The 25,878-nt window shown below is 48.5% G+C and overlaps 1 protein-coding gene across 2 annotated transcripts in view; it reads right to left on the reverse strand.

Moving 5' to 3' along the window:
* Nucleotides 1-540: 540 nt before the first annotated feature.
* The window catches only part of TOX2 (TOX high mobility group box family member 2), a 137,250-nt gene continuing 111,912 nt past the window's right edge, over nucleotides 541-25,878 (reverse strand). For both annotated transcript variants that reach the window (XM_065031840.1, XM_065031842.1), the window contains exons 4-9: nucleotides 22,881-23,120; nucleotides 19,326-19,553; nucleotides 9,257-9,337; nucleotides 8,264-8,671; nucleotides 6,116-6,246; nucleotides 541-1,092 (exon numbers count right to left, since the gene is read on the reverse strand). In XM_065031840.1, coding sequence (XP_064887912.1) covers nucleotides 1,056-1,092; nucleotides 6,116-6,246; nucleotides 8,264-8,671; nucleotides 9,257-9,337; nucleotides 19,326-19,553; nucleotides 22,881-23,120 — 1,125 coding nt within the window. In that variant the 3' untranslated portion in view covers nucleotides 541-1,055. The remainder of the gene's footprint in view (nucleotides 1,093-6,115; nucleotides 6,247-8,263; nucleotides 8,672-9,256; nucleotides 9,338-19,325; nucleotides 19,554-22,880; nucleotides 23,121-25,878) is intronic.

A 25,878-nucleotide genomic window follows, 5' to 3' on the forward strand; every position in this document is an offset into this window, starting at 1 on the left:
ATTGTGAACCGAATGTGCCAGGTGCTGCGGAAGCAGCACCCCCAAACGAAATATAAAATAACAAAACCCAAAACAAACAAAATGCACCTTATGAGAAACTGTAATTATGCTCTCTAATTTTTCATAAATAGACAAAACTCATTGTCAGCAATTTTTAAATAGATGGACATATGGCAGAAAAAATATAATAATGCCATACAACATGGATATAAATTGTCCATTTCTTGCTGTACAAATAATAGAAACAAGTTTGGCAGGCTTTTTTTTTTATACACATCTCCCTTCTATGTATAACTAAAAAATGTGCTACAATTAATATAAAATGCTTTTACTATAAAGTAAACTACTAATTCTTTTCACAAAAAAATCTTAAAGATGTCTTTAGCACAGCTCTAAAACACTTAGTAAACTACTTACAACTATCCAACAAATTATATTTTCATGAGCCTTTTCACATTTGTCCTCTCGTATTTTGCCTTCTGCTCTCTCCCCCCACCTACCTAGCAATAGTTTGTATTTATTTTTTGTATTTTTTGTTTGTTTGCCAGACATCTAAGGCCTTTGCATGTACAATATTCACACAAACTTCACATTTTCTTGCACAAAGTTTAGTGCTGTTAGCAAGTCAAAAGAGTGCATCCTCCTACTGAGCTGGCCTAATGCTGCAGGACACCAGACCTGGGTCTATGCTGCGTCTAAAAGCAGTTCACTAGGAAAACAGTCTGTAGCTAAGCTGATGGCAAGCAGGAAAACGGTGTCCTTAACCTTAGTTTAGTTTTTTTGTTGGTTTTGCGTTTATTTATATTTTTTTAACTGTTTTGTTTTGTTTCTTTTTGTTCTTCACGTTTTATGAGGTTTTTGGGCTTCCACGGAAAGTAGAGTTCGAAAGTAATAAAAGAAAAGCTGCTCTTAGAGCCTGGAAACGAAGCCAGCGACGAGGTGCAGTGGCAGCTCTCTCGTCCGTACGACTTGCTCGGTGCCTCCCCGGGTAGTCTGCGAGATCGACCCTCTCAAGTGTCCTTTGTCTGAACCTCCTCGAAAAGAGATGGTGGGTTTTAGGTGAGGTAGAGTGCCTTGTCCCTTGGCAGCATGCTGTAGGAGAAACGAGAGGCGGAAGGTGAGACAGGCAGGGAAACAGCCGGGAAGTCACCTGGGGGAGTTGAAATCAGTATCTGCACCCCTGGCCGTGCACCTGTTTTTAGCCACCCCGTGGGTTTTATGGCACTTCTGCAAAACACAACATTGAATCATAGAATCATTTCAGTTGGAAGAGACCCTCAGGATCAGCGAGTCCAACCGTAACCTAACCCAGCTCTAGCACTAAACCATGTCCCTAAAAACCTCATCTATTTAGCCTTTTAAACACTCCAGGGATGGTGAGTCCACCAAGGGACCTGGAGGATTTTCAGTTCCTCCTGACTTTCGGCAATAAGGGCTAAGACATCAGTTCCTTCCCGCAGCTTAAGTTTTTCCCTTGCTGGGGCTGTGGGAAGGGTCAGCTCTGGTTTACCCTGCAGAGCACGTGGGTGTGAGGCTGGTACCAGCTCCACCATCGTGCTGTGCCGGGAACCAGCCCCTCTGCCACCGGCCCCTTTCTTCACCACACTCTGTCCTCAAGCTAAGCCACGGAGATGTAGGAAACATACTCTTGCTTTTGTATAACGTGTCATTCTGACAGCGCATAAGGAGTAGGTGGTCTCAAAAATATGGTTGATGGGCTTATTGTCATCTGTTCATCTTACACCCTAGCAGAACTTCCTATACCCATATCACCTCCAAAAGTATCAGTTATATTATGTGACACGACAAGACAAAATGGCCTAAAGTTGCACCAAAGAAGGTTTAGATTGAATATTAGGAAAAAATTCTTCACAGAAAGGGTTGTGAAGAATTGGAACAGGCTGCCCAGGGCAGTGGTGGAGTCACCATCCCTGGAGGGGTTTGAAAAACATGCAGATGAGGTTCTTAGGGACATGGGTTAGTGGTGGACTTGGCAGTGTCAGGTTAATGGTTGGACTCAATGATCTTAAAGGTCTTTTCCAACCTAAATGATTCTATGATTCTATGCCTGAAGATTCTTGTGGGTGTCCAGAAGGATTTACAGAAGTCTGATGGCTGAAGAGCATGGGAGCAGGAAACATCACCTGCTTGATGCCTCCTTCCAACTCTCCCAAAATAAGCACAACTAGAAAAACTGGCCCACCAGATCTTGAACTGATCATGTTATTGAAGCAATGACTTTGATTTCAAGCAATCAGGTGTGTCCTGGAGAGGGAAGGCAGCTCTCACCACCGAGATGTCCCACGTGCGGATGGGTGTGCAGGCAGGTACCACCGCTCCGTCTCCACCCCAGGCTCACGCTTTTAATTCGCCATCAGCAGTGTCCTATGGGGCAGCCCACACACCTTTTTTCTCAGGATATGGTAGGGAGAGGAGTGGCTGAAGTCCCTCTCCCCTGGCTGATGTCCTGTGTGGGTTTTGCTCTGAAATCCAGGCATTTTAATAGGTTTTATCACCTACACAGACCTCATGGAAACATTGTTGGCTCCATAAAGACACCTTGGCCCTAAAAGGTGGTTTAAAACATTATAAGGCTTTGGGAGATTCCGGTGTGTGTGTGCTTAGGAGTGGAATAATAGGGAAATGGCGGAGAGCATGGCAATGCTGTTGTTGATAGAGCCGTCTTCTGATAGAGCACAGAGAGTCTGCACTCTGTTAATCTCCACATTTTATAATCTGCATTTAAAATGCAGAGTCTTCCCTATTGCACTCAGTGAAGATTTAATGCCAGTGAGCAGCAGTATGGTATTCGAGTACTAAACTTCATTAATTTTACAAAATATGCCACAGAACATTTCCCAGTTCATTACAAAGTATTGCCATAAATAATTGAATCCAAACTCAGTGCCTTTGTGATGGTTTATCCTCGCCTTTTTGCAGTGTTTGCTCATTTAGTTTCTGATTTGGGAAATTCCCCTATTTGGAGTGGATTGTTTCATCATTAGCAGGAATTGGCAAGGTTGTAAGTGTCCGGATGAAGTGGCTGTACAGTTTTGTGCGTCTGGACAAGGTGTAACAGAGAGCATCCCATCTTTTAGCCCAAAGGAGAGTGGGGAGAGAGGAGAAAACTTGCTGAATGATGGCACCCAAAAAGAACCTAATCTGTGCCTTGCAAATGAGAGGAAGAATAAAGAAAGATGAATCTAGTTCAGCGTTATCACCAAAATACCTAAATGCTAGGGGGCTAATGTAAATTAAACCCTGACAACAGCTTCGGTATGGGAAGAGTTGTAATCAGAAGACAGGGCAGAGAAAACAAGTGAGGTGCTTTGAGGAATTAAGAAAGACTTGCAAGTGATTGTAAACCGAGCTGCACCTTGATAGAGGCGAGCTGTTCCCTTGGAGAGAGTCACTGCACAACACGGGTGTTCCCTGGGAAATAGCAAGTGCAAGAATAAGGCTGTCAGGTGAGGGAGACAGGGGACTGTGTAAGTGGCTTGTGATATGATGGTAAAAAGAGATAAAACTATATGCTGCAAACGCTCATGGGAAGTGATAGTCACATATGAAGAGGGAACTGAGAAATGCTGCCCGTGCCTTTGGTAGCGACATAGGACAGTAGCCCAGAAAGGACCAGGAAAATTGGATGGAAGTCAGTAGGCACAAAATCATTAAGAATGGGGAGAGGATGGGCTAAGAAACACAACCTTCTCTAAAATGGTTGATTTATGAACTAAGGGGTGTCTGCTCACAGAATTTGAGGGGTGTAAGGGAAGAAGTGTCATTTAATGGCATTTTAACTAGCGCTGATATGCTGAGGGACAGAGAGAGACAACCTTGTTAGTTGTTCAGAAGTTGTCTGGATGACAAACACAAAGGGAAATGCAGGGCTGGAAGGTTTTACTCTAGCTCACCCAGTGCCAACACGTTGGAAGCTAAACAAGTATCAAGGTCAGGCATGAAATAACAATCGCAACCCGGAGAGCAAGACAGGGCTGCCTGTGTGCTGGGAGGTTGGTACCGTCCTCACCTTCAGGAACTGGGGACTCTACACATGAGCCACAGAAAATAATCCTTTTTCTTTCCAGCCAGTTGCTGATTTTGCTCCTCAGAGCGCTGCTATAATCACAATTAAGCCGAATGCAGTTTCGAGGTTGAAATGGGTAATTACATGAATCAGAGACTTCCCGATTACACCAAAAACTGCACTGGTGAATGGAACCCAAGAAGACCTGCCTTCCCTTTCTCCCTGCTTTGCACTAAGCACAGGGGAGAAAGCAGTACGGACAGGAGGATGATCCAAATGTCTCTTTGCTGGAAACAAGTGTAACCTTGAGAAACAGTAGGGCTGCAGTCCTGCAAATGTATGTGGATGCTACGAGGCAGAGCGTAGCAGTGAATACCAGGAGCAGAGGTGGCACTGCTGATACCGACCTTTAGAATAAAGTGAGCAGAAGGCAGGGCGGGGAGCGGGGCTGCCAGCAGCTCCTGTGTCTCTGGGCACCGGAATGGGCTCCTTCCTTAACACAGACCGCAATGTTTTTTGGGTGCACTAAGCCCTCTGCAGTACTGATCCATATCCATGGGAGTTCATTGCTATAACCTACTCTACTAATTATCTGGACGTGTCTGCATAATCTGTCTGCTTTTAGAATGATTTCTTTTTCCAGGAAGCTGTGATAAACCCATGAAATTTGATATTTCTGCTGTGACAAAGTCATGAAATGCATGAGCTTTGATCATGAATTGCATGGGCCCTCTGCTTACAACACACACTCCAGACAGATGTTAAAGAGCTTGTTTTAGCAACACAGAACTCGATCCTGGCTACTACTGGAGCACTTCACCCATTTCTGGAGTGCCCCAAGTCTTCTGCAGTGGGATTTGCAGAGGGAATGAAGCATTTTCCCTGCTGATCCTCTAAGCAGAAATGCTTATTTTCGGGCGCTCACTTTTGCGGGAGCTGCTCAGCACCTCTGGAAATTGGGTCCATAAGCCATAACCCTCCAAGTGGCTTTAGTGTTTTGCCCACAGCATCTAAACTGACTTCTATCATCAATTTCCAAACAGGTTCCTTTTTTCGGGCTGTCTGCAGAGACTCGAGGAAGGACCACATGAAGTTCTTGGGCAGAGCCCAGAACAATCCGCATAGCTGAGCCCCCTCAGGCGGGCAGATGATATTCTAATGGCTCAGCAAGTTATTTATTTCCCTGAAAGAAAGAAACGTCTGTACAGTCTGTGCCCAGCCCAGCAATTGTAAGTGCACTGCTGGCACGGATGAGGGCTGTGCACTGAAAAGGCCAGGAGCTTGCTATTATTTCCAGTGAAAGCACTATGTTCCAGTACTTCAAGCAAATCAAACAATGCTCGGAAGCTACCGAGCCTCCTTCTCTACCTGCTCTCCTAGCAAACCATCTACCTGTTTTACAGAGCACAACAGCAGTCTCCAAATTACTATTGCTGAGCCAAGAGCAGTGGATAAGGCAGAGGCTGGAAACAGCTCTCGCACCCTTGCTGTTCCTCAGCTTCGAGACTATCCTGATGTTTTTATTTACTGTGGAGTTTGAGCAGACCTTCATTCTGGCACATTCATGCTGGAGCTTGTAGAGCGTATGATCTGTGCCGAAGACCGGAACCCTGTGCGGCTCCTGGGAGGATGAGGCTTTGTACCCTTTGGTGGTTAAACCCCAGGACCAATAAGGGACCCGCTGCTAGAGACAACTATGGGAGGTTGTGGCCTCAGCGATAAGGGCAATCACTTCAGGAACAGGACGACACTGCCTGTGGCCATGGCCACCCTCAAACCTCCTGACACTCTGCTGGGGACACTGCCCCGTCCCACTCTACAAGGAAACACGCCAAACTCGTCCATCACTAGTGGGATGGAAAGACAATAAAATGAAACCTCTCCTTGCCCAGGGAAGAATTTACCTGTGATTTTTAAGCCACTTGCTTCTATAGCATCATTTCAGTGGCCCGACAGAGAAGAGGAAACCTTGAAATTCATTGACCATAATTAGCCTACCAACTTGCTGTACAGATTCTCAGCTGTTGGACACTGTCATAGTTGGGATAATGGCAAGTGCATGAGCCATGTGCTATTTTGTCTACTGGCCTGCAGTGGTTAATCCCACACTCTCTGCTGGGGTAGTCGCTGTCCCACTCGGTGCTTCCTGCGGGGTTTGATGCACCAGGCGAACGGGGTCCAACACTGTTTTGAAACTCAGACGAAATATGTGAGAAGTCCTGCAGGGTGGAAAGGAAAGGGAGGGTTACAGGAGTACACACAGCAGGAGAAACAGCAGATCTAACCATATCGCATAAACACGTTTACATGCACTGCCCCAAAAACGCAGCAGTGCAAGGGACAACAGCAGGTCCAAGCCCAGGACCCGAAACCACTGCAGTGGGACCTGGTGAAGTGTGAGTTGTCGCAAGCAGGTGTGAACACAGCGACACGTGATTTACATCCCTCTTCCCCCTCTTGTTTTCCATGACCCTCCGCGTGGGGTGGTGAAGAGATGCACGGCCGTGGAAGCCTCTGCATCGGCAGTCTGGCAATCCAAACTGTTTTTCTACATCAAGTGCAGCTCCTTTTGCCATAATGCATCACCCCATCACGACATACAGTAACAAGGTAAAGAACACCGACCCGAGCAACCCCCCTGCCATCAGCTGTCACTGCCGGTGGTTTAACAAGGATGCTGCGGGACTGTTTTATCTGAAAACTGATCAGCTTTCCTGATTTTCTGAGGTGTGCTTAATTAGGTAACTTTAGGCAATGTATGTAAACAACAGCCATGGTAGTTACCTGACCAAGAACATGATTTTATCCAAAACATTCAAATTAGGGCAGTGAGCTTTTTATTTTTAATTTAATTTTTATTAGCAAACCTATGTGGAATGAAACTTCACAAGACGCCACCATCAGCATCAGGAACTGCCCCAATTATGAGGATTCCCTTTCCTGCCGATGTCTGGACTATCACTGCATTACAGAAGCCACTTTTCCTTATGCAGAGCCCAAGCCCCATCACTGTGCCGGAGAAGACACTTGGGATACTCTGAGCAGGTTGGAAATTAAAACCTGATTGAGGATCTGACCTCCTTACATGTGCTGTCTTTCTGTTGTGGTCAGGGATAACTATGCTTCCACATCCCTGCTCTCCTTTGCTTTTCTTCCACTGCAATATTTGTTTCCAAATTAACACTTTCTGTTTTGTCCGAGTTAGCCCCAAACTGAATAGGTCACTTTACGGCAAAAAAACCTTTGCTCAACTCTAAAGCACTGTATGAATTTTGTGATATATAGCTAGCAAACATGTGAAATACAATCAGTCAGCCAGTTGGGTGAATACTACAGTTGAAAGTATCATTGAGTAAATGGCAGCAGCTGCGAATTCAGAGCATATGTCCTCCTCTGTGAATAGTTCGTCCAGTTCATATTCCAGATGGAGAAACTCTGCAAACCACTTGTTTCCTCCCTCATATACTGGCAAGTTCTCTACAAGGTATAGGAAATGTTTTTTTGCTATAGCCCATTTTTCCTCCCGATACATTTTCTTAATAGCAGGTTTAAAGAGGAGAGTGGCCCCGCAGGCTGGTTCCCCAGCGTGGGCTGGTCTGAGCCTGGGCAGGGCTGGGTTGCTTCAGCAGGATTTACACATCCCTGGCACCAGTCTGCAGGAGCTGCTTTGCTGCTATGCTGTTAGCATACGTGCAAGCACACACTGCATGCTCACAGCTCTCTGCCACAAAAGTGATGTTCTCTTGCAAGGCAGTTTTTGGAAAAATACTGATTTTATATTTCATTCGTGATGTTCCCTCTATCCTTTTTCTCCTTCTCCTGGCAAACCCTGCTCCCAGAACCCTGCTATTATCCACTGCCCTTCCAGCCCCTGCTTCTTTCAGCAATATCACAAGGGGGGTTTCTCACTGACTATCCAACCCATCATTTCCAATGACCAGACAAGGCTGAGGGACCTGGGGCATCCCCAATCCCCACATCTTCCCCTGCTGAAGAACCTTCACTACTATATTGCACAAATCTGCCCCATTTGTGGGGGTGCTTGTGCTCCCAGCTGAGCACTCTTGAGAATGTCACCCAAAGACTACAAATCTTGAGGCCGATGGAGACAGGAGAAGACTCCTCTGGGGACACCATCGACATCCAGCACTCCCAGCATCCCCCAGAAACCAACAGACCCAACGAGAAGAGGGGAAATGATGTGGTTCATGCTGTGAATCTGCTCGGAGCACCCACCTGCTGGCCGGGAGGCGAGGCGTTCATGGGGGGCTGTACCTGTAGTGCCATGGGGGGGGACAGGAGGGGCTGCTGGGGGACCTGCTGCATGCTGAGGGGCTGGCTGAGGAGGGAGCTCTGTGGGTGGTGCAAGGAGAGCTGCTGGTGGAGCGGGGGGCTGATCTGGAAGGAGGGCGGCGGGGAGGCACTGATGCTGGGCAGCATGGGTTTGGAGCTGAGGGGCCGCGAGAGGCCGGGGTGGGGATGGCCACGGTAGTTCTGCAGGTCCGATGGGGACAGGAACGAGCCCAGGCCAGGGTAGGGTGAGGAAGCCTGTGGTGGCATTGGGTACATGGGCTGCTTGGGGGGGATCATTTTGGAAGGTGGATTGCTCTGGGCGTTTTTCGTCTCCCCCTGGTCGGCAGAGCTCTGTAGGAAAACAGAACAGAAGGTGATGAGGAATCAGAATCACAGAACGGTTTGGGTTGAAGGGACCTTCCCAGCTCCCCCAGTGCCCCCCCTGCCATGAGCAGGGACATCTTCACCAGCTCAGGTTGCTCAGAGCCCCGACCAGCCTGGCCTGGGATGTCTCCAGGGATGGTTCATCTACCACCTCTCTGGCCAACCTGGGCCAGGCTCTCACCACCCTCAGGGCAACCATTTCTTCCTTATGTCCAGCCTGAATCTGCCTCCTTTAGTTTAAAACCATCACCCCTTGTCCTATTGCAACAAGCCCTGCTCAAAAGTCTGTCCCCATCTTTCTTATCAGCCCCTTTTAAGTACAGAAAGGCTGCAATAAGGTCTCCCCGGAGCTTCTCTTCCCCAGCTGAACACCCCAGCTCTCTCAGCCTGTCCTCCCAGCAGAGCTGTTCCAGCCTCGGATCACTCCTGCGGCTCCTCTGGCCCCTCTGCAGCAGCTCCATGTATGTCCTGTGCTGAGGACCCAGAGCTGGACACAGACCCATGAGCTGTCACTAATTCAGCATCACCGCATCCAGCGACCGCAGGCTGTACCTTGGAGACGAGGCTGGCCCGGTACGCTGCCAGGGCTTTCAGGTACTCCTTCTTCGCAGCTTCTGTTTTCCTCTTGTATGCCTGAAAGGACCAAGCAATGGATAATAATCAATATAGTAGAACAGCGTGCTGCTGGGCTTGGCTGTACCCTGCAAAAACGTGTACATGAAAAACTCATATCTGCTGGAGAGGAAGTTACCCCACATCAAGGCAATAAAACCCCTGGATTAGACCACACTGGGACTTTTGGAGGCAGCACAGGTCAGAGCGGTCTGTATGCCTAGGCAGACATTTACGCATGTCTGTGATAAGAGACATAGCCTGATTTTATAGGATGAACTCCATGAAATCGCTTCCCAACAGGAACTGGAGGACAGTGCGACCCACGTTCTTGGAAGAGCAAGACGAGCCAAAATCCCCAAATGATAGGCCTAGCTTAAAAACAGTGAGATATTCGGAAATCCTAAACTACTTATTTGTTTTCTTGGCTTTCCCGTTATCAAGCCTTTAGAACTCAAAACTCCAGCTCTTCCCTGCAGTCCTGACAGCTGGCAAGTGCTGTCTTGTCATAGGAAAGCTGAGACTTTTGCCTCATGACCTGGGGAGCTGGGGCTTGCAGGGAAGCAGCAAGTGCAAGAGAGTTTGCTACCCTAAGAAAAACAATAAGAAAGCTTTCTAAGAGTGAATTCTTGCTTATTGTTCCTTCTCTCCCCTGTAACGAGACACGTTTCATGATCATTTTGCAGTGCTGGTCCCTCTTCTGCCCAGAGTTTGGTCCTCCACATATGTAAAAATAATGGTGTAACCCAGCCTGTCTGAAGCAGCGTGAGCCCCCGTGGGGTTAATCAGATTAAACTGAGTAAGCAAGAAGAATATTTTCAAATGGATTAAAATTTCAGCAAAAAGGCAGAAATTCCCAAAAAAAGCATCCATCGGCTCTCTCTTCCACTGGAAACTCAAAGCCCTCACCAAAAGTTGATTTCAATTAGAATAGATTTGCATAATATAATTCTGCTTTAAAAACAACGGCGGCTTTCAACCATCAAGACGCCAAAGCCTAGTGAGGATATTGAGCTCCTTTCCCCTGCAAATCTCCCCCAGACTCCCTCCTAACACTGACCTCAAAAGGGAAAATAACCTTCCAGTGCTTAAATTATCCAGGTAGTTGAATTTCAGTTTAAAATCAGTACAGATAAATTCTATTAAAAACGGTTTGAAAACCTTACTTTCATTGCTAAATCAGAGCGACTCCTGTAATGAAACGTTTTGACTGGAGGTCTTGGACGGTAATTTTCTGAAACGGAGCATTTTCCTAAGTTTGTCTTCAGCTTTACGGTATTCGGGAAGTATTATATTTGCTCTATTCAGAACAAAATTACATTTCAAAATGTCAGCCTGAAGAAGAGTTTGGCCGTGAAAAGCAACTATTTCTTCAAACCATATCAGTTCCCCTAATAAAAGCTATTACCTTTCTCTGCAATCCTCGCTTCGCTTACGTCCATCGCCCATCGCGGTGACAGCGCTGCTGCTGCTGCAGCATCTACTGTAAAGCAGAAACGGGGGGTGTCCACCAGTTCTGCTGCTAACAGATGCTCTTAAATGCGGCACCTGACGCTTGCACAGCAACGAAATACTAATTCCTGTGTCCCAGGCCAGTTTAACAGTGGTGCTGATGTATTGAAGACAAATATATATATATATATATATATTTTTTAGCTTTGTAGCAGCTAAGTACCAAGAGCACTTTTGCTTCTTTAAAAATCTGGGACAGTCAGAAATCAAAGTATTCACAGCTATGCGAAGACAAATTCAATTATTAGGAGGAGCTATCTGGAGAAAACCTTCAATGTATGGACAGGGAGAGGGCAGGTAAATGAGACTCCCTTAACTTAAATGCAAATAAATGAATAACCAATAAACTCTGTGTCTATCTTCATCCCCATCACTTGCTTTTTCTGCCGCACCTTTATTTTTTCTCCCCCACTCTTTATCTGTCCTTGTCTTTCTCAGCTGTGCCTCACTCCTATTTGGAAGGTGCTGCTGGGTGGTGTCTGATGCTGCAGGATGGGGAAGGGGTGGCCAAGCAGTGCAACCCCCAATAGGGATGGGGTCCACTCTGAGCAAGAGCCTCTGGTTGCTCAGGCCGGTTCCTGCACCAGCCCTGGCCCTGAGCAGGGCCATGGAGAACGGTAAGAGGGCGAGCCCAGGTCATGTTTTCTGTGATGCTCCTCTCTCTGGCTATGGAAAGTTCCTGGTGGATTATCTGGTTTGTGACCATAGCCTAGACAGGGCTACACAAGAGCAAGAAATTGTTGTCCCTGAGGGTGGTGAGAGCCTGGCCCAGGTTGGCCAGAGAGGTGGTGGATGAACCATCCCTGGAGACATCCCAGGCCAGGCTGGACGGGGCTCTGAGCAACCTGGGCTGGTGAAGATGTCTCTGCTCATGGCAGGGGGGCACTGGGGAGCTGGGAAGGTCCCTTCAACCCAAACTATTCTGTGATTCTATGATTCTACGACTCACAGAGCGGTTTGCATTGGAAGGGCCCTTCAAAGATCATCCAGTGACCCCCGCCATGAGCAGGGACATCTTCAGCAGCTCAGGTTGCTCAGAGCCCCGTCCAGCCTGGCCTGGGATGTCTCCAGGGATGGGGCGCCCACAGCTTCACTGATTGACTTGTTCTAGTGCCTCAACATGCTCATTGTAAGAAAACATCCCTAAGAGTCCCGTGTGGGACTTCTGCAGCTCCGGCCGGTGCGTGGGGGGATTTCTGCTCCCCCTCAGTGCTCTCACGGGGACACAATCAGCAAAACCACATCCTGCTGCTGGGGAAGCACTGTGCTGATGTGCAGAGACCGGGTCTCACAAAACTTCTCACGAATCCTTTGTGTAAAGGCAGCTCTAGTGCAGTATATATAACCCTTAAAATTTTAATTTAAACATTGACAAAACCATGTTACTTTCTAATTAAATCCAATTTTCTCCCAGGGATTTTAATTTCAAAGTAATTTATCAGATTTAAGGATCCTCAAAACATTTTGTATGTTTTTCTTTCTAACCTGCCATGCCCGCTGATTTATTTTCCTTATTCGTTAGCAGGAGGATTCATTAGTCATTAAGCGAGTGGGTGGATTGAGGAGGGGGGGAAGCAAAAATGGTTAGTGATTATGAAAACAAAAAATCAGAGCTGTAAGAAGCATATGTTGGGATCGTAATCCTGACACCTCTGTGTCTCAGCAAAGCAGCTAGTAATTGTACCATAATGAAATGTTCTTGTTTGATAACCAGTTAATTAGAGAAGACAATTATTCCAAACCCCACTGACGCCCACGAACGGCTCCGTGTCATGCAGGCACTGAGTGACAGCCAGAGCTGTTGTCGGTAACCTCGGCATCCCGGCGGAAACGCCGCTTCCCAAGCCTGGGGAAGGATGAAAAGAACCCAAACTCTCCCCCAAAAATCAAGGGGTCCGCTGACCCCAAGGGAAAAGGTCTCTGCTGCAGTCCTAGATGGAAGTTTGGGGCATTTTGCTTCAAAAAAGAGACATGCCATCAGGAGAGAAGAGATGAAATGTGCAGCAAAGGTCTCCAGGAGAAGGGCTGAAGGACTCAGTTTATTTAGCAAGAAGCCCAAGAGGAGCCACAGCTTCCAAATGTGATGCAGCAAAGAAGGAAGCAATGAATGATCCTCCGCATCCACTGCAGACAGGGCAAGAGGCAATAGGCTTAAATTGTAACAAGGGAAATGTTGGCTAAGCAAGAGGAAAGCATTCCTAACAGTAAGGATAATTAAGCACGGGAAGAGATTGCCTGGGGAGATGTGTAATCTCCACCACTGAAGGTTTAAGAACCGATTAGGCACACATCCATCAAGAATGGCTTAAGTAGAGATGATCTTGACTTCAGGCAGCAGTATGGTCTGGTTGACCTCTTAAGTCTTTCCTTGCCCTCCTTTCTATGATTCCATGGCTTTTTTTCCCTCTCTCAAATGTATAATTTTTTATTTTATTCCGCTTGTAAATCTGGAGGGTTTTCCTGTAACTATTAGAGACTTCCCTTCAAGATATCTCTTGGGATCATCATAACTTATGCCTTATTCCTAAGATGCCTTGGCAGTGGTGTCTGCCACACCACCTGCTCTCTGCATGCGGCTTCCACACGCCCATTGGACATACATTTGCAAACATGTCCATGTCATCCTTATTCCCTCCTTCCTCCCCTCCTCATACCCTCCTCTGTACCCTTCCCGCTCCCTTCTTGGGGAAGGCTTCATCTGTCCCTCCCACCGTTAAAACCAACTAACCCAAGTTAAGTTTACTGTGTAAATCTCAGCACATCTCCTTCAGTCTAACAGCTGTGGTTTGTATTGCTAAGTCCTGAGGTCAACAAACTTGGACATGGGAGGCACCTGTCAATGATGCCCATCAGGAGGTTGTTGGTTAAGCACTACTCCAGTTTCCCCAGGCTCTCCCAGCTATGGCACAGGTCCTGCTGCACATCTGGTGTCCCTGAGGACACCTACATGGAAGGTTCTGGCTAAAGGAAGGCTCTGGTTTCAGGAGAGCTCCTCCTTTGTCCTGGTGGAGATGCAGTGTTGTGAGGTAGCACTTTGGAGAATTAATGGATAAACCCATAATCAAGCAGCAATTACCATTGATTAAAGTGTCCTGAAGCAGTCCTGCTTTCCTCTGCCTTGACTTCACTGTGCCACCTGGGTGTAAGTCATCTATCACTCCATGTGAGGACACATGAATTCCCAGGACAACTCCAAAAGGAAGGAGAGGAGGAGGGTGACAAATCCAACCCCCAAGCTTTATAGAGGATGAAAAGAATACGACATGCATCTTCCACGCTTCTGATTTTGCTCACCAAGAAGTCACACTCTTGGAGCTGCTTTTAACAGCAGTTCTGCCCCTTCACATCTTCCTGATCACTATCCTGGTCTCCAATAGATGTCTCATGAAACCTTGTTCAGGATTGATGCTTTCATCCTTCTCCAGTCCACAGCTTTCCTTGACATTCAGAAGATGCTGAAACCTCCTCCCAGGCCAAGGCAACTGGTTGGACCCCTCCAGTCCCTCATTGCCACGGCTTTGGGGCAGCAGCAGGGAAGCACAACCAGTGGTGGTTTCATCCCTGACAGCTCTATACGATGATGGCAACGGGTAGTGTGACGGTCACGCTGCCAGGCAGCACCTCCTGCCTGTGGTCCCCATGGGATATCCCCCCTGGGATGGCTCTGCCATAACACAGCTTTACAGCTGGCCCAATATGCTGCTGTGCCACCGCAGATAAACGCGGTGTCCTGTCACCAGGTGATGCATCAGGTTCAATGAGCAGATGGATCTGATTAGATGGGTGATCTTTATTTTCTGCTGAATGAGTGATTTTTCTGCTGCGTAATTTATCCCTGGAGTGTGAATGTGGAGTTATTCTCCAGGCTGTGCATTTGTGTGGGAAAATCACATCTGCATTTGGCCATGGAATCACTTGGCATTACTGAACCAGTCCTGGTGAAGCAAGACTATCGTGAGCAAGAACTCATCTCCAGTACCTTTGTGCACCCAGTGAGCCCCCAGACTCATCAACTCACCTAGAAATGTTGATTTTGTCTGACTTCGCATCTGTTCACTTACAATAGGAAGTCCTGATTTAACCTGAGGTTCAAACGGATCGCTCAGAAACTTCTTGATGCCTCTGAGTTTTCAGGGTCTAGGGGAACACTGACCCAGTGCTTTGAATTTGTTGCCGGATTTCCTAATGAAAAGCAGCAGGTTTTCCAGAGACACCTGCATCTGCCAGCCTTGCAGTGTTCCTTGTGCTCCATCATCACCAGGCTCCAAACCAGCACCTTTTCCCCCAAAATACAGTCGGCAACAGGCAGGTGCTCAGAGAGAACATGGCAGAGAAGGGCAAATCCCATAGGTGACTTCTCAGTGTGCTCTAGAGAGTTTCCAGGCTTATCATCCCAATGAAATCCCCCCGGATGGTCACCCAGGGCTGGCTGTCACCTGCCCTTGAGCAGAGATACCTGGGACAAGCTGGTGGCCCCGTGGAAAGAGGGGACGGGGCTGCAGCCCCACTGGGTGGCACCAACTGTGACCAGGCTGAGAGCACCACGTCCGTGCTGGGGAAAAACCCTTCCTAGTGAATGAGCGGAGTTTGCTCCAATCTAGTGCTCAAATTCTTCCAATTTCTGTCAAATCAGGCAGTCCTTTTAAACCTTGCTGGATAGCGCTGCGAACGCTGGTCTCTATCTGCTAACAAAAGGAAATAACACCAAGGCACGGGATTCTGCGAGCCTTGAGCAGGGACCTGCAGCTGCAGGAGGATTACTACCACAGGTACCCCATTCGATGATAATGGCTGAATTAGCATCTCACTCTCCACCAAAGTCTAAGCTATCTCTACAGGAACAGCTGCTAAACTATTTGCAAAGTTCAAAGAGTACGTATTAATATTATTTTTTCCCCGAGTCACATTCTTCAGATTCCCGTGTAAGCTTCTTAGGAAGGGCCGCGCCAGCTGTTGAAGAATGAAGATTACGACGTCTTGCAAATGCAGCGCTGGAGGTATTGTTATGTGCTACTGTTACGCACGCACGGCCACACTGGAAGGGGTTAAAATGGGGAAGAAAACGGCGCTTTGCCGAACAGGTGTCCTTGAGCAGTACCCAAGGACACGGAGATTGCTAATCCTGTATTCCACAGCATGATCAAATCACCAGGCAACAGATATAAATAAAAAAAGGCAGGAAATAAGGAAATTTAGATACAAGTGTGTCAGAGGGAAAATGAAGATTCATTGTGAAGAGGCTGAGAAGAAAGAAGAAGAAGGAACAAAATGACAAAGGCACAAATGATAAACCAGAAAGAATGAAAGAAAGTGTGGGGGGGGAACCTCTCTGTGAAATACATGACTGTGACAGCAGCAGCCAAATCAAAGATGCTCCTAGATTATATGGTTTCTTGCATAATATGCATTCTGTTTCCTACTCAATGTTTGGCTTTCAGCTAGTGCACAGGGGGAAAAAAAAAGTATCAGAAATGGGATGTGAGGAACCTTTATTTTGCTTGTTTCATCAGGAGGAGAAAGCAAATTTGCTTTGTGGGAGCAGCAGCACCTGCTCAACGGCAAATAAATAGCTACAGCTTTGATATTACAGTGCATATAATCATTAGCAGCACAAATGGCAGAGGATTAACCCTCCGTGTGCTGGCCTGAGCTACGTGGCACAGAGGCGGCATCTGGTTTCTGCCGGTGCGATGCTCCGTGTCGGGTCTGTGCAGCGGGGCTGGGGCTCTGCCTGCCCGGGGGGCACAGGACCCCCCTCCCAGACCGGGCTTTCCTCAGCCCTCCAGCAATGGGATGGTGGACACCCCATGTTCTGTGCACGATGGAGCTGGGAGGGATTGAATTATAGACTCGCAGAATCATTTTGGTTGAAAAAGACCCTCAAGGTGATCAAGTTCCACCATTACCCCACCCCTGGCACTAACCCACATCTCTGAGAACTTAATTTCCATGCCTGCTCAACCCCTCCAGGGATGGTGACTCCACCACTGCCCTGGGCAGCCTGTTCCAATGCCTGACAGTTGTGCCAGGGGAGGTTTAGGTTGGATATTAGGAAAAAAAATTAATCCCAGAAAGGGTTATTGGGCACTGGAACAGGCTGCCCAGGGCAGTGCTGGAGTCATGATCCCTAGAGGGGTTTAAAAGGCGTTTAGATGAGGTTCTTAAGGACATGGGTTAGTGATATAGTTAGGTTAGGTTATGGTTGGACTCGGTGATCCTGAGGGTCTCTTCCAACTGAAATGACTCTACGATTCTATGAAGATGCTCAAACACACTGCTGTCACTAGAGCCAGAAGCAGCACACTGGGTGGATCGCTGCTCTTCTCCACCTTCCCAGCCCTGCCCCGAGCACGATGCTCCTGCCCAAGCCAAACCACAGGCCGGTGCAGCCGCGTGGCAGCCTGGACTCCCAGCTCCCAGCAGGATTTTGGCCAGTGATGACATCACTGTGTCACTGTCCTCTTCGGTCCCCTCCCGAGCCGTGCTCGCCTCCATTGCACCACGTCCTGCAGCCCTTGGGACACAGGATCTGCAGGACAGCCCAGGCATGTGTTTTCACATATTAAAGACATTTTCTCAATGCTTTTTTTTTACATTTTCCTTTTTTTTTTGCATTCCATTGCATTTCTTTATGAATCCAAACAAGCTTGACCGGGGATGCTGGCAGGGGAAAGCAAAGAGTGACCAGATAAACTCTCTTCCAGCCAAACACTTCAAGAGTGAATGCACAAACCAGCAATACGATCCCAGATTAAAAGTGTCCCTCCAGCCGGAGTCCTGGGCAGGGAGGGAGCTGTTGGGGGAGTAAAGGATAGAGCTGGAGACAAAGCCAGGAAGTCAATATTTAACTATTCAGACAAGGAACAAATGACTTAATTAAATCAATTACAGGGGGAGAAATGGAGCCACTCAGAAAGCACGTGTAAAGAGATGGCAAGGCTGCTGCTATCTCATAAGAGAAGGGAGAGTTAGCAGGAAGATAAGCGGACTGGTTTAATCCCTGCTGTTAATTAAGAGCCGAGCATTTGCACTGCGCTGAGTCGGGGTCATACCAGCACTTCCATTCTATAAACCACATTTGCAGCTGAGCTCAGTGCCTGATTTACAGAGATATTTGTAACCAGATGGAGTAAGGGAGAGGCAGACGGAGATGTTGGGAGGGATGAGAACAGGAGAAAGAGGTCACACAAAGTTTTCCATGCTCCTGAACCTCCCACAGCCCGCACCGATAGCCCAAACCCATCCCCAGCCCTGCAGCATCCCGGGGCCAATGTGCTGCACAAGGAGGCGATTTTTCTCCCTTCTTCAGCAAGAGAAATTCCTGCATGATCCTCCAGTGATCCATCCAAAGAGGAGAAAAGCGTGGATGCTAAAATCATCAAAGCAGCACTGTGCACAGTATGGAGACTCCGGATGGCTCAGCAAAAGGGATGATCCCAGACAATGCCTTACTCTTATTCCTGACTCAGTGCGGGCTGGAAAGCAAGGCTATATCCTAGCATGACTTCCAATGAAATGACTTTCTTCCTCCCTGCTGGTCCCTCCCCGAATGCAGCTGCTTCAAACGCTGGCTGTGGACACCCAACGAGAGACGCTGGCAGCCGAGCTCCAGGAAAAGGGCTCACCGCTCATGGGGACTGTCACTTTGGGCATGTTTGGGTTTGGAGACACCTCACACAGTGTCAGATCTCGCTCTGCCTGACAAAAAGACATATTTGCTACAGAAAGTGTTCCCTGGGGTTTTCTCAATAGGCAACAAGCAATTACAAGCTTTTGTAACTGACTCAGCATCGACAAAGCAGTTGAAACAGGACCTAGAAGTCTCTGTGAAGCAGACAAAGTGGCTGACAGCTTTGGGTTAGGAAGGTTTCCTGTGTGAGGCCACTTCAGACATCTCCTTCCAAAGCTTTCAAAGCCTTAACATTAGATTTCAGGCCAGCGAGCAGAGGGTTAATAGCTATTAGCTGGTTTGCCATCATTCCTTGTAAGTAAACAAGCAAATACAAACCCATCTCTCATCTGAAAAAACCCATGTCAGGGAAAGGCCACTGATGCTTTTGTGAAGTATGATCTTATCAAGAATAATTAGTTGTCATAAAAATTTGCTCTTCCCCACGTAACAAAGGAGATTTTTCTAAAAAAGGGGCAGAGGCAAAGCAAACTTAGCGCATCCTTCTGCAGCCCCATCCCTGCGACAGGGGCCAGACCCCCATCCTGGGGGTACGTGGGTGATGAAGACCTGGGTGCTGGGCTCCCCTGGAGGGGTCCAAGGGTCAGGTCAGATTGTCACCGCGCCGGCTTGGGGTGGGGAGCCTGGCACGCAAACCACTCCAGCATTGCTCCTGAAAATTGCCTCCATTTCTATTTGTACACTTCAGCCTGTTCCAGCCTCCCAGGCACTCACCTGATGTGCTGGGGGAGACTGATGTACTATGGGGAAACACAGTTTAACAGTGTGAAAGGAAAAAAAAAATAAAAAGAGAGATCAGTAACTCACTTGTTTTTGTTCCTCTCCCAAACTGTCCCACATCGACGCCACAATTTTGGACACATCTCCGAAGGTAGCGTTGGGGTTTTGCCCTTTGATGGCTGCTTGCGTGTCTCTGAAAAACAGGGCGTAGGCTGAGACGGGCTTCTGGGGCTCATTGGGATCCTTCTTTTTCTTCTTCTTTTGGCTTTTGGGCTTTTTGCCCAGGTCTGTTGATGGTCGTTTCTCTCCAGTAACCTGCAAAACCAAGAGATGAACCTGAGCAGTCAGCTGGGAGTTATCTGTCCCTGCTACAGCTTGTTAGCGAAGGGAACAAGCGAGGGCATGGGCAGAAGGGCGTCCCAGTGCAGTGTGGGGGGCAGCAGTTCTGGGGTTCCTGTTGGCCCCCAGAAGCCTCTGCACAAACTGCTGGTGGGTGCCTGAGTGCGGCTTGGCCGCCTCCTCGCAGCCCAGTTCACAGCTTGGGCTCACCCCAGTGGTCGCCGCTCCAGAGCTGGGGCTTCCCAGACTCCCATCCCCTTCTCCCTCCTCCTCCCTGGCATCACAAACTCACTCACTCTTTGATCCAGTGCTGGGACCTCTCCAAACCTCCTGTTTCCCAGCCAGATCCCTTTAGCAGTCCATGAATTTTTCCAAATTCAGCTTCCACATGGTTTCTGATTCCCAGCCCAACAATTCCCCTTTGCAAGCTGCTTCCAACTTTCCTCACCTCTGCGAGTGCTGGTGGCTCAGCCTCCCCCTCCCCAGGCTGGAGGGTCACGAGCACCGATGATGCAGCACCAGCATCACATCAGCCATCACACTGGGGCCAGCCAAAATCTGTTTCACTCTGCTAACAGCTATGTACCCCTAGCCAGGAAAAATATCCAGGAATTAAGCCAGGTGTGGGGGAATCAGGCTGGACATTAGGAAAAGGTTTTTGACACTGAGGGTGGTGAGAGCCTGGCCCAGGTTGGCCAGAGAGGCGGTGGATGAACCATCCCTGGAGACATCCCAGGCCAGGCTGGACGGGGCTCTGAGCACCCTGAGCTGGTGAAGATGTCCCTGCTCATGGCAGGGGGGGCACTGGGGAGCTGGGAAGGTCCCTTCAACCCAAACTATTCTATGATTCTATGAATTAAACTGAGCATGCAGCGCTCACTCTTTAAAACCAGTGTGGGTGCAGCCGGCTGACCAGGTCTGGCTGTACCCACACTTGGTGCCCTGAGGTGGTTGAAACAAGGGGCGCAGGACACAGGCAACAGTAGTTGGACTTTGTGGCTGCTCAGCACAAGACGCTGTCACTGGGCTGGGAAGTGAAACAGCCAGACTGGAAACAGGGATGCTGCCAGTGAAGGCAGCACAGAAAGATCCTATGGCTGAGCCTCTGCCTGATGCCCTGGGCAGCGCATTGAATATATGGGACTACAGAATCGTCTGTGTGACGATGGGCAAAGGAAAAGACCCCTGGAAAGCACTTGGACGTCACTCTATAGGCAAGTACCATTATCCTTATTTTATAGTTGAATAAAAACTAAATACACTGGAGGTTAAACATGGCAGAGAATAAAACCATGTGCTGTCAGCTGCATCTCCACATCCTTGAGGCAAATAGGGCACCAGCACCTCCAGCGGCAAACTCCCTGTGCTCAACCACCAAGTGCTCAGCCACTACCTGACCTGGGCACTCCCTGCCCTACCAGGCAACTGTATTACTTGGGAAACTGCCCAGTCTGTCACTTAAAAGTGTAAAAAAAATAAAATAAATTAAAAAAAAATCAGTCGACATGGGCTGCGGAAACTGTGCCTCCCACTGAGTGCTGGGAGCAAAAGGCCTTTTCTCCTGATGGATTTGCTGGTTTGATCGCGTGCTTGGAAGCACCGGGGTCTGAGAGGCTTCACTTGAGCTGCACAGGGCAGGCAGGGGGAGGAAAGGGCAGCAGAGCTCCTGTTCTCCACTCAGCAGCTCTTGACTGGTCATTACGTTCAGTATCAGCGCAGTGACATTTGTCAAACAGACAGTGACCATTAGTGAACGAGCAAAGAGACCAAAAAAGACTGCATTTAATTTAAAATTGCCCAATTGGGCTTGAATGGGAGGCCTGGAGGTGAAAGGCCAACTTATTAGGAGAAAAAAATGCATGACAGCGCTTCAGCCCATTAGCAAGTGAGATGGTATTTTAACTAACTGTAATCCTGTTTGATTTACTTAAGCACCATGGGGGGAACTGCTCTCAGTCACCGAAAAAGCGAAGGAGCCAGGAACAGGCGCAACGAGGGTTTTACAGTTGGTCCTGTTTAGGCAGCTTAAGGGGATGCAGTTGCTTTTGCTGCTTAGGCAGCACCAAAGAGCAAATGGTGTTTATTGAAAACAGCCACTGTCCGCAAGGCTGCTGGGGGCTGGCAGACCCCAGGAAGGAGCAGAACATTTCAGGACTTTGCCTGGTTTTCCATCCCGTGATGCAAGTTGCCCAGTGAGGTGGTGGATGAACCATCCCTGGAGACATCCCAGGCCAGGCTGGATGGGGCTCTGAGCACCCTGAGCTGGTGAAGATGTCCCTGCTCATGGCAGGGGGGAACTGGATGAGCTTTGAAGGTCCCTTCAACTCAAACCATTCTGTGATTCTATGATTCTATAAGACAACAGTTCAGCCCTGGACTGCAGAAGATGCTTGAACAACCTAAGCCATGTTCATTTACAACTGCCTGAAAGGAAGCTGGAACATGGAGGGTGTTGGTCTCTTTTTCCAAGTAGCAGGTGGCAGGACAGGAGGAAACGGCCTCAAGTTGAGCCACATGAATTTTAGATTGGATATTATGAAAAAAATCTTCCTGGAAAGGGTTGTAAAGCACTGGATCAGGCTGCCCAGGGCAGTGGTGAAGTCACTATCCCTGGAGGGGTTTGAAAGGCATTTAGACAAGGTTCTTAGGGACATGGTTTAGTGCCAGAGTTGGGTTAATGGTTGGACTCAATGATCCTGAGGGTCTCTTCCAAGTGAAATCACTCAATGACTCTACGATTCTGTGGCTAAAGGCAAGCCCTGGTGAGCCAGCTCCTGGCTGCCCCACAGCAACTGCATCCCCCAAGGGATGAGCCATGGTCCAAGTGATGGTGCAGTCTCGTGCAGAGGGATGAAGTCCATGCCCACCAGCCCCTGCATGGACCTGCTCTGGAGAGGCAGCAGAAGGAATATGTGACACCAGACATGGACTGTGGCAATTCACTGGTGACACATACGGTCCCATAAATTGGTGGCTTGGTGCCTTCTTAGATGTTGAACCCATGAAGAGCAGGAACCTCATGGACACCATGATTTTGATAACTATGGAGGGAGATCACTAATCCAACCAGAGTGTTGGCTGTAACTCCCTCCCATGCATGTGAAGCAGGTAAATGCATCAGTGAGGCTGGGAGACCTCCCAAAATCATCAGTGCCCTGGTGGAAAGGACCTGCTGCACACAAACTACCTGCTGGCATAAGACCTCTTCCTTTAACATGTGACCTTCTTGGTCATAAGATTAATTTCTGCTTGTTAGATGTTGCTTTGATGACTTGTTGAAGAAAGACCCGTAACTGCACGTACCTTATAATGTGACTCTGTCTCCTCTTCCTGAGTAGAACTGGAGGGAGATGGTGTAGCAGACTTACTCCCCGGGGGCGATGGGGAGCCGTGGGTAACACCGCTCCGTATCCCCATCTGGGAAATGAGCTGAGACTGGCTGAGAGCGCTCATGGGGCCGGCCAGCATGCCGGGGCGGTTCAGCAGCGGCACTTGACGGTTGGACTCGTAGGACGCGGCATCCGAGTGGACCATCTCCTGGATCTGAGTTAGGAGAAGATCACTTTATAATTTAAAAATGTCTTTATGTATTTATTACACTGACAAATCACATCAAGATGAGCTCTTAGGGACGGATTTAAAATCATTCTACACAGCTAGTAAAGTCTTCATCATGCTGCCTTCCAAACAAGCCAAGAGCACCGTGCACCCCAGGCTCTGCTCCTGCTGTTGCCCTGGCCACGTGGACCCCAGAGAGGTGTTAAATTGTCTTTGTCTGTGGGTCTGTGTGTCCATGACGTGCCCCTGCTTACCTCAGGGACCAGTGCTGTACGGCGCCTACTGTGGATCTGACAGAAAAGTTCAGAAATTAGCAATTTTTGGCCAAATCACTGGGACAAGGGAGGGTGTTGCAGCATCCTGGGAATTTCTGTGTCCAAGCCTCGCTGCTGCACACGTGAGGCCATCGCTGAACACCAGCACACATTGTGCCAGGGTACGCGGCCAGTCTAGACGTGGGACATCAGCAATGCAGCACTAGAGGTCGTGGATCCGAAACGTGCTCTTTCTGAGCAATACTTGTGTTGCAGGGCAACAAAGATGCTGAAGGGAGGGGAGCATCTCCCCTGTGAGGAAAGGCTGAGGGAGCTGGAGAAGAGGAGACTGAGGGGTGACTCATTCATGGGGGTCAATATGGAAAGGGGGAGTGTCAGGAGGATGGAGCCAGGCTCTTCTCAGTGACAACCAGTGACAGGATGAGGGGCAACGGGTGCAAACTGGAACACAAGAGGTTCCACTTAAATATGAGAAGAAACTTGTTCATGGTGAGGGTGGCAGAGCCTGGCCCAGGCTGCCCAGGGGGTTGTGGAGTCTCCTTCTCTGCAGACATTCCAACCCGCCTGGACACCTTCCTGTGTAACCTCATCTGGGTGTTCCTGCTCCATGGGGGGATTGCACTGGATGAGCTTTCCAGGTCCCTTCAGCTCCTGACATTCTGGGATTCTGTGACATTTAGTGACCATAGAGGTGAAAAAAATCTCAGCTGGTCTGAATTTATGAAGGTACCACATCAACCCTCTGCCCCCTCTGTACGGCTGTTAGGTCCCTAGTGCTATGGGGTTAAACCTAGAAGTAGTAAGCACAAAAACAGTTTGAGGAAGCCCCAGGTCCCTGCTCTCACCACACTGGTCTGCCCAAAGCTGTGACACCACCGTCACACAAGAAGTTTGTATGTCCACGAGCTGCAGAAGCTTCGAGCACCACAACATGCCCCAAGGTGGACCCCCACGTGTGGGGAGGCAAGATCTGCCGGTGGTCACCACTTCATTACAACCTCTCTTGGAGATGGTTCTTCCAATTATAAATATTGCAATCAGTGCCAATCCCACTCAAAATAAATGTAGCAGAAACACAACAAAACAAATACCCCCAAACAAACAAACAAAACACCAAAAAATCAAAACAAACAAACAAGTCCAGATGATGGCAAAGAAAATCTTGGGCTGCCTGTGAAGGTTTCCCAGGAAGGGAAGGAACCAGAAGCAACGTACCTGTGTACAGGTGTGTAGGTAAGAGACGAGGGAGGAGGCTACATAAAAAAGGATATGAAAAGCTTCCTAATACCTGTTTATGTGTTCTCATACCAGGAGAGCGAAGGGACATCTGATGGGCCTAAAAGGCGACTAATGACACGGGGCTGCAGGGACACACGTACGTGGCACAGGACACCAGCACAAGCGCGGCCTCCTGAGGCTGCCAAACCCAATGCTCTCGGAAGATTCGAAAGAAAAGTGAAACCTCTACATTTTGCTAATAAGAAATGTTGAATGCTACATCAGACGAAATAAAAATATGTTGTGGACCGTGTATTCCCCTGCGTGTCATGGCATAAACCGAAGCTCAGGTGGTTGAGTCAGGCGGGAGCAGCAACAACCTCGTGTCCTGGTCAAGGAGGGAAGACGAGATGAGACAGGGACAAACCAGACATGCTGTAGGTGCGTGGGAGGTTTTGGGGCTGCCCGGCTGCATGCAGAGCGAAGATCCCATTTCCAGTTTGTACCATTTTCCCTGAAAACCCCATTTTCACCCCCGGATCCATCCCTGCCGGGCCACCCCCAGCCGGGCTCAGCCCCCCAAGCTGCCCCATGGCCTCATCCATCCTCAGGGGAAACCAGGGAGAGCAAACCCTGCCTGAAACCTTTCCCAGACTTTCTCCGTTTTATATTAATCTGATTAATGTTAACATGAGTTTAAAGACCCGGGCTTTATTTATTAACAATTTTCATTTCCGATAAGCCCGCTGAGGTGCAATCTCTCATTAGCAGGGGAGGTTCGCCAACTCCATTAGCAGCACATAGAGAAAGAAACCCAGGGAAGACCTGCAAGGGCTCGGTAGGCTTCCGAGGAAATAAATCCAAATGCAAAACCAGATTTATTGCTGCAGGTCAGGAATCAAGAGCTTTACACAACACCTGACAGCATGTTCTGCTCTTTTTCGGATTCTCCATCAGTAGAGAAGTGTGTGTCAGGGGAAAAGACTTTCTTAGATCTGCCCTTTTTCTGTATTAATTACAAAGTGCGGGGATTTAACTTGCAGGAAGAAAATAACGTGTTGCAGACACTGCCTCAGAGAGGCGATTTTGGCATTTGCAGTTGAATTTGCAAATGTTGTGGGAATGGGCAGGGGTGAGAAAGGCAACAGGGACCCTGCGAGGTGGGGAGACAGGTCAGCGCCCATCTGCTATGCAAGCAGCAACCTCCTAACCAAAGTCCAGTGAAAAAGGTACATTTGTATTGGATTTTG

The sequence above is a fragment of the Columba livia genome, chromosome 16 (assembly GCF_036013475.1).
Source record: "Columba livia isolate bColLiv1 breed racing homer chromosome 16, bColLiv1.pat.W.v2, whole genome shotgun sequence".
Classification (NCBI taxonomy): Eukaryota; Metazoa; Chordata; class Aves; order Columbiformes; family Columbidae; genus Columba; species Columba livia.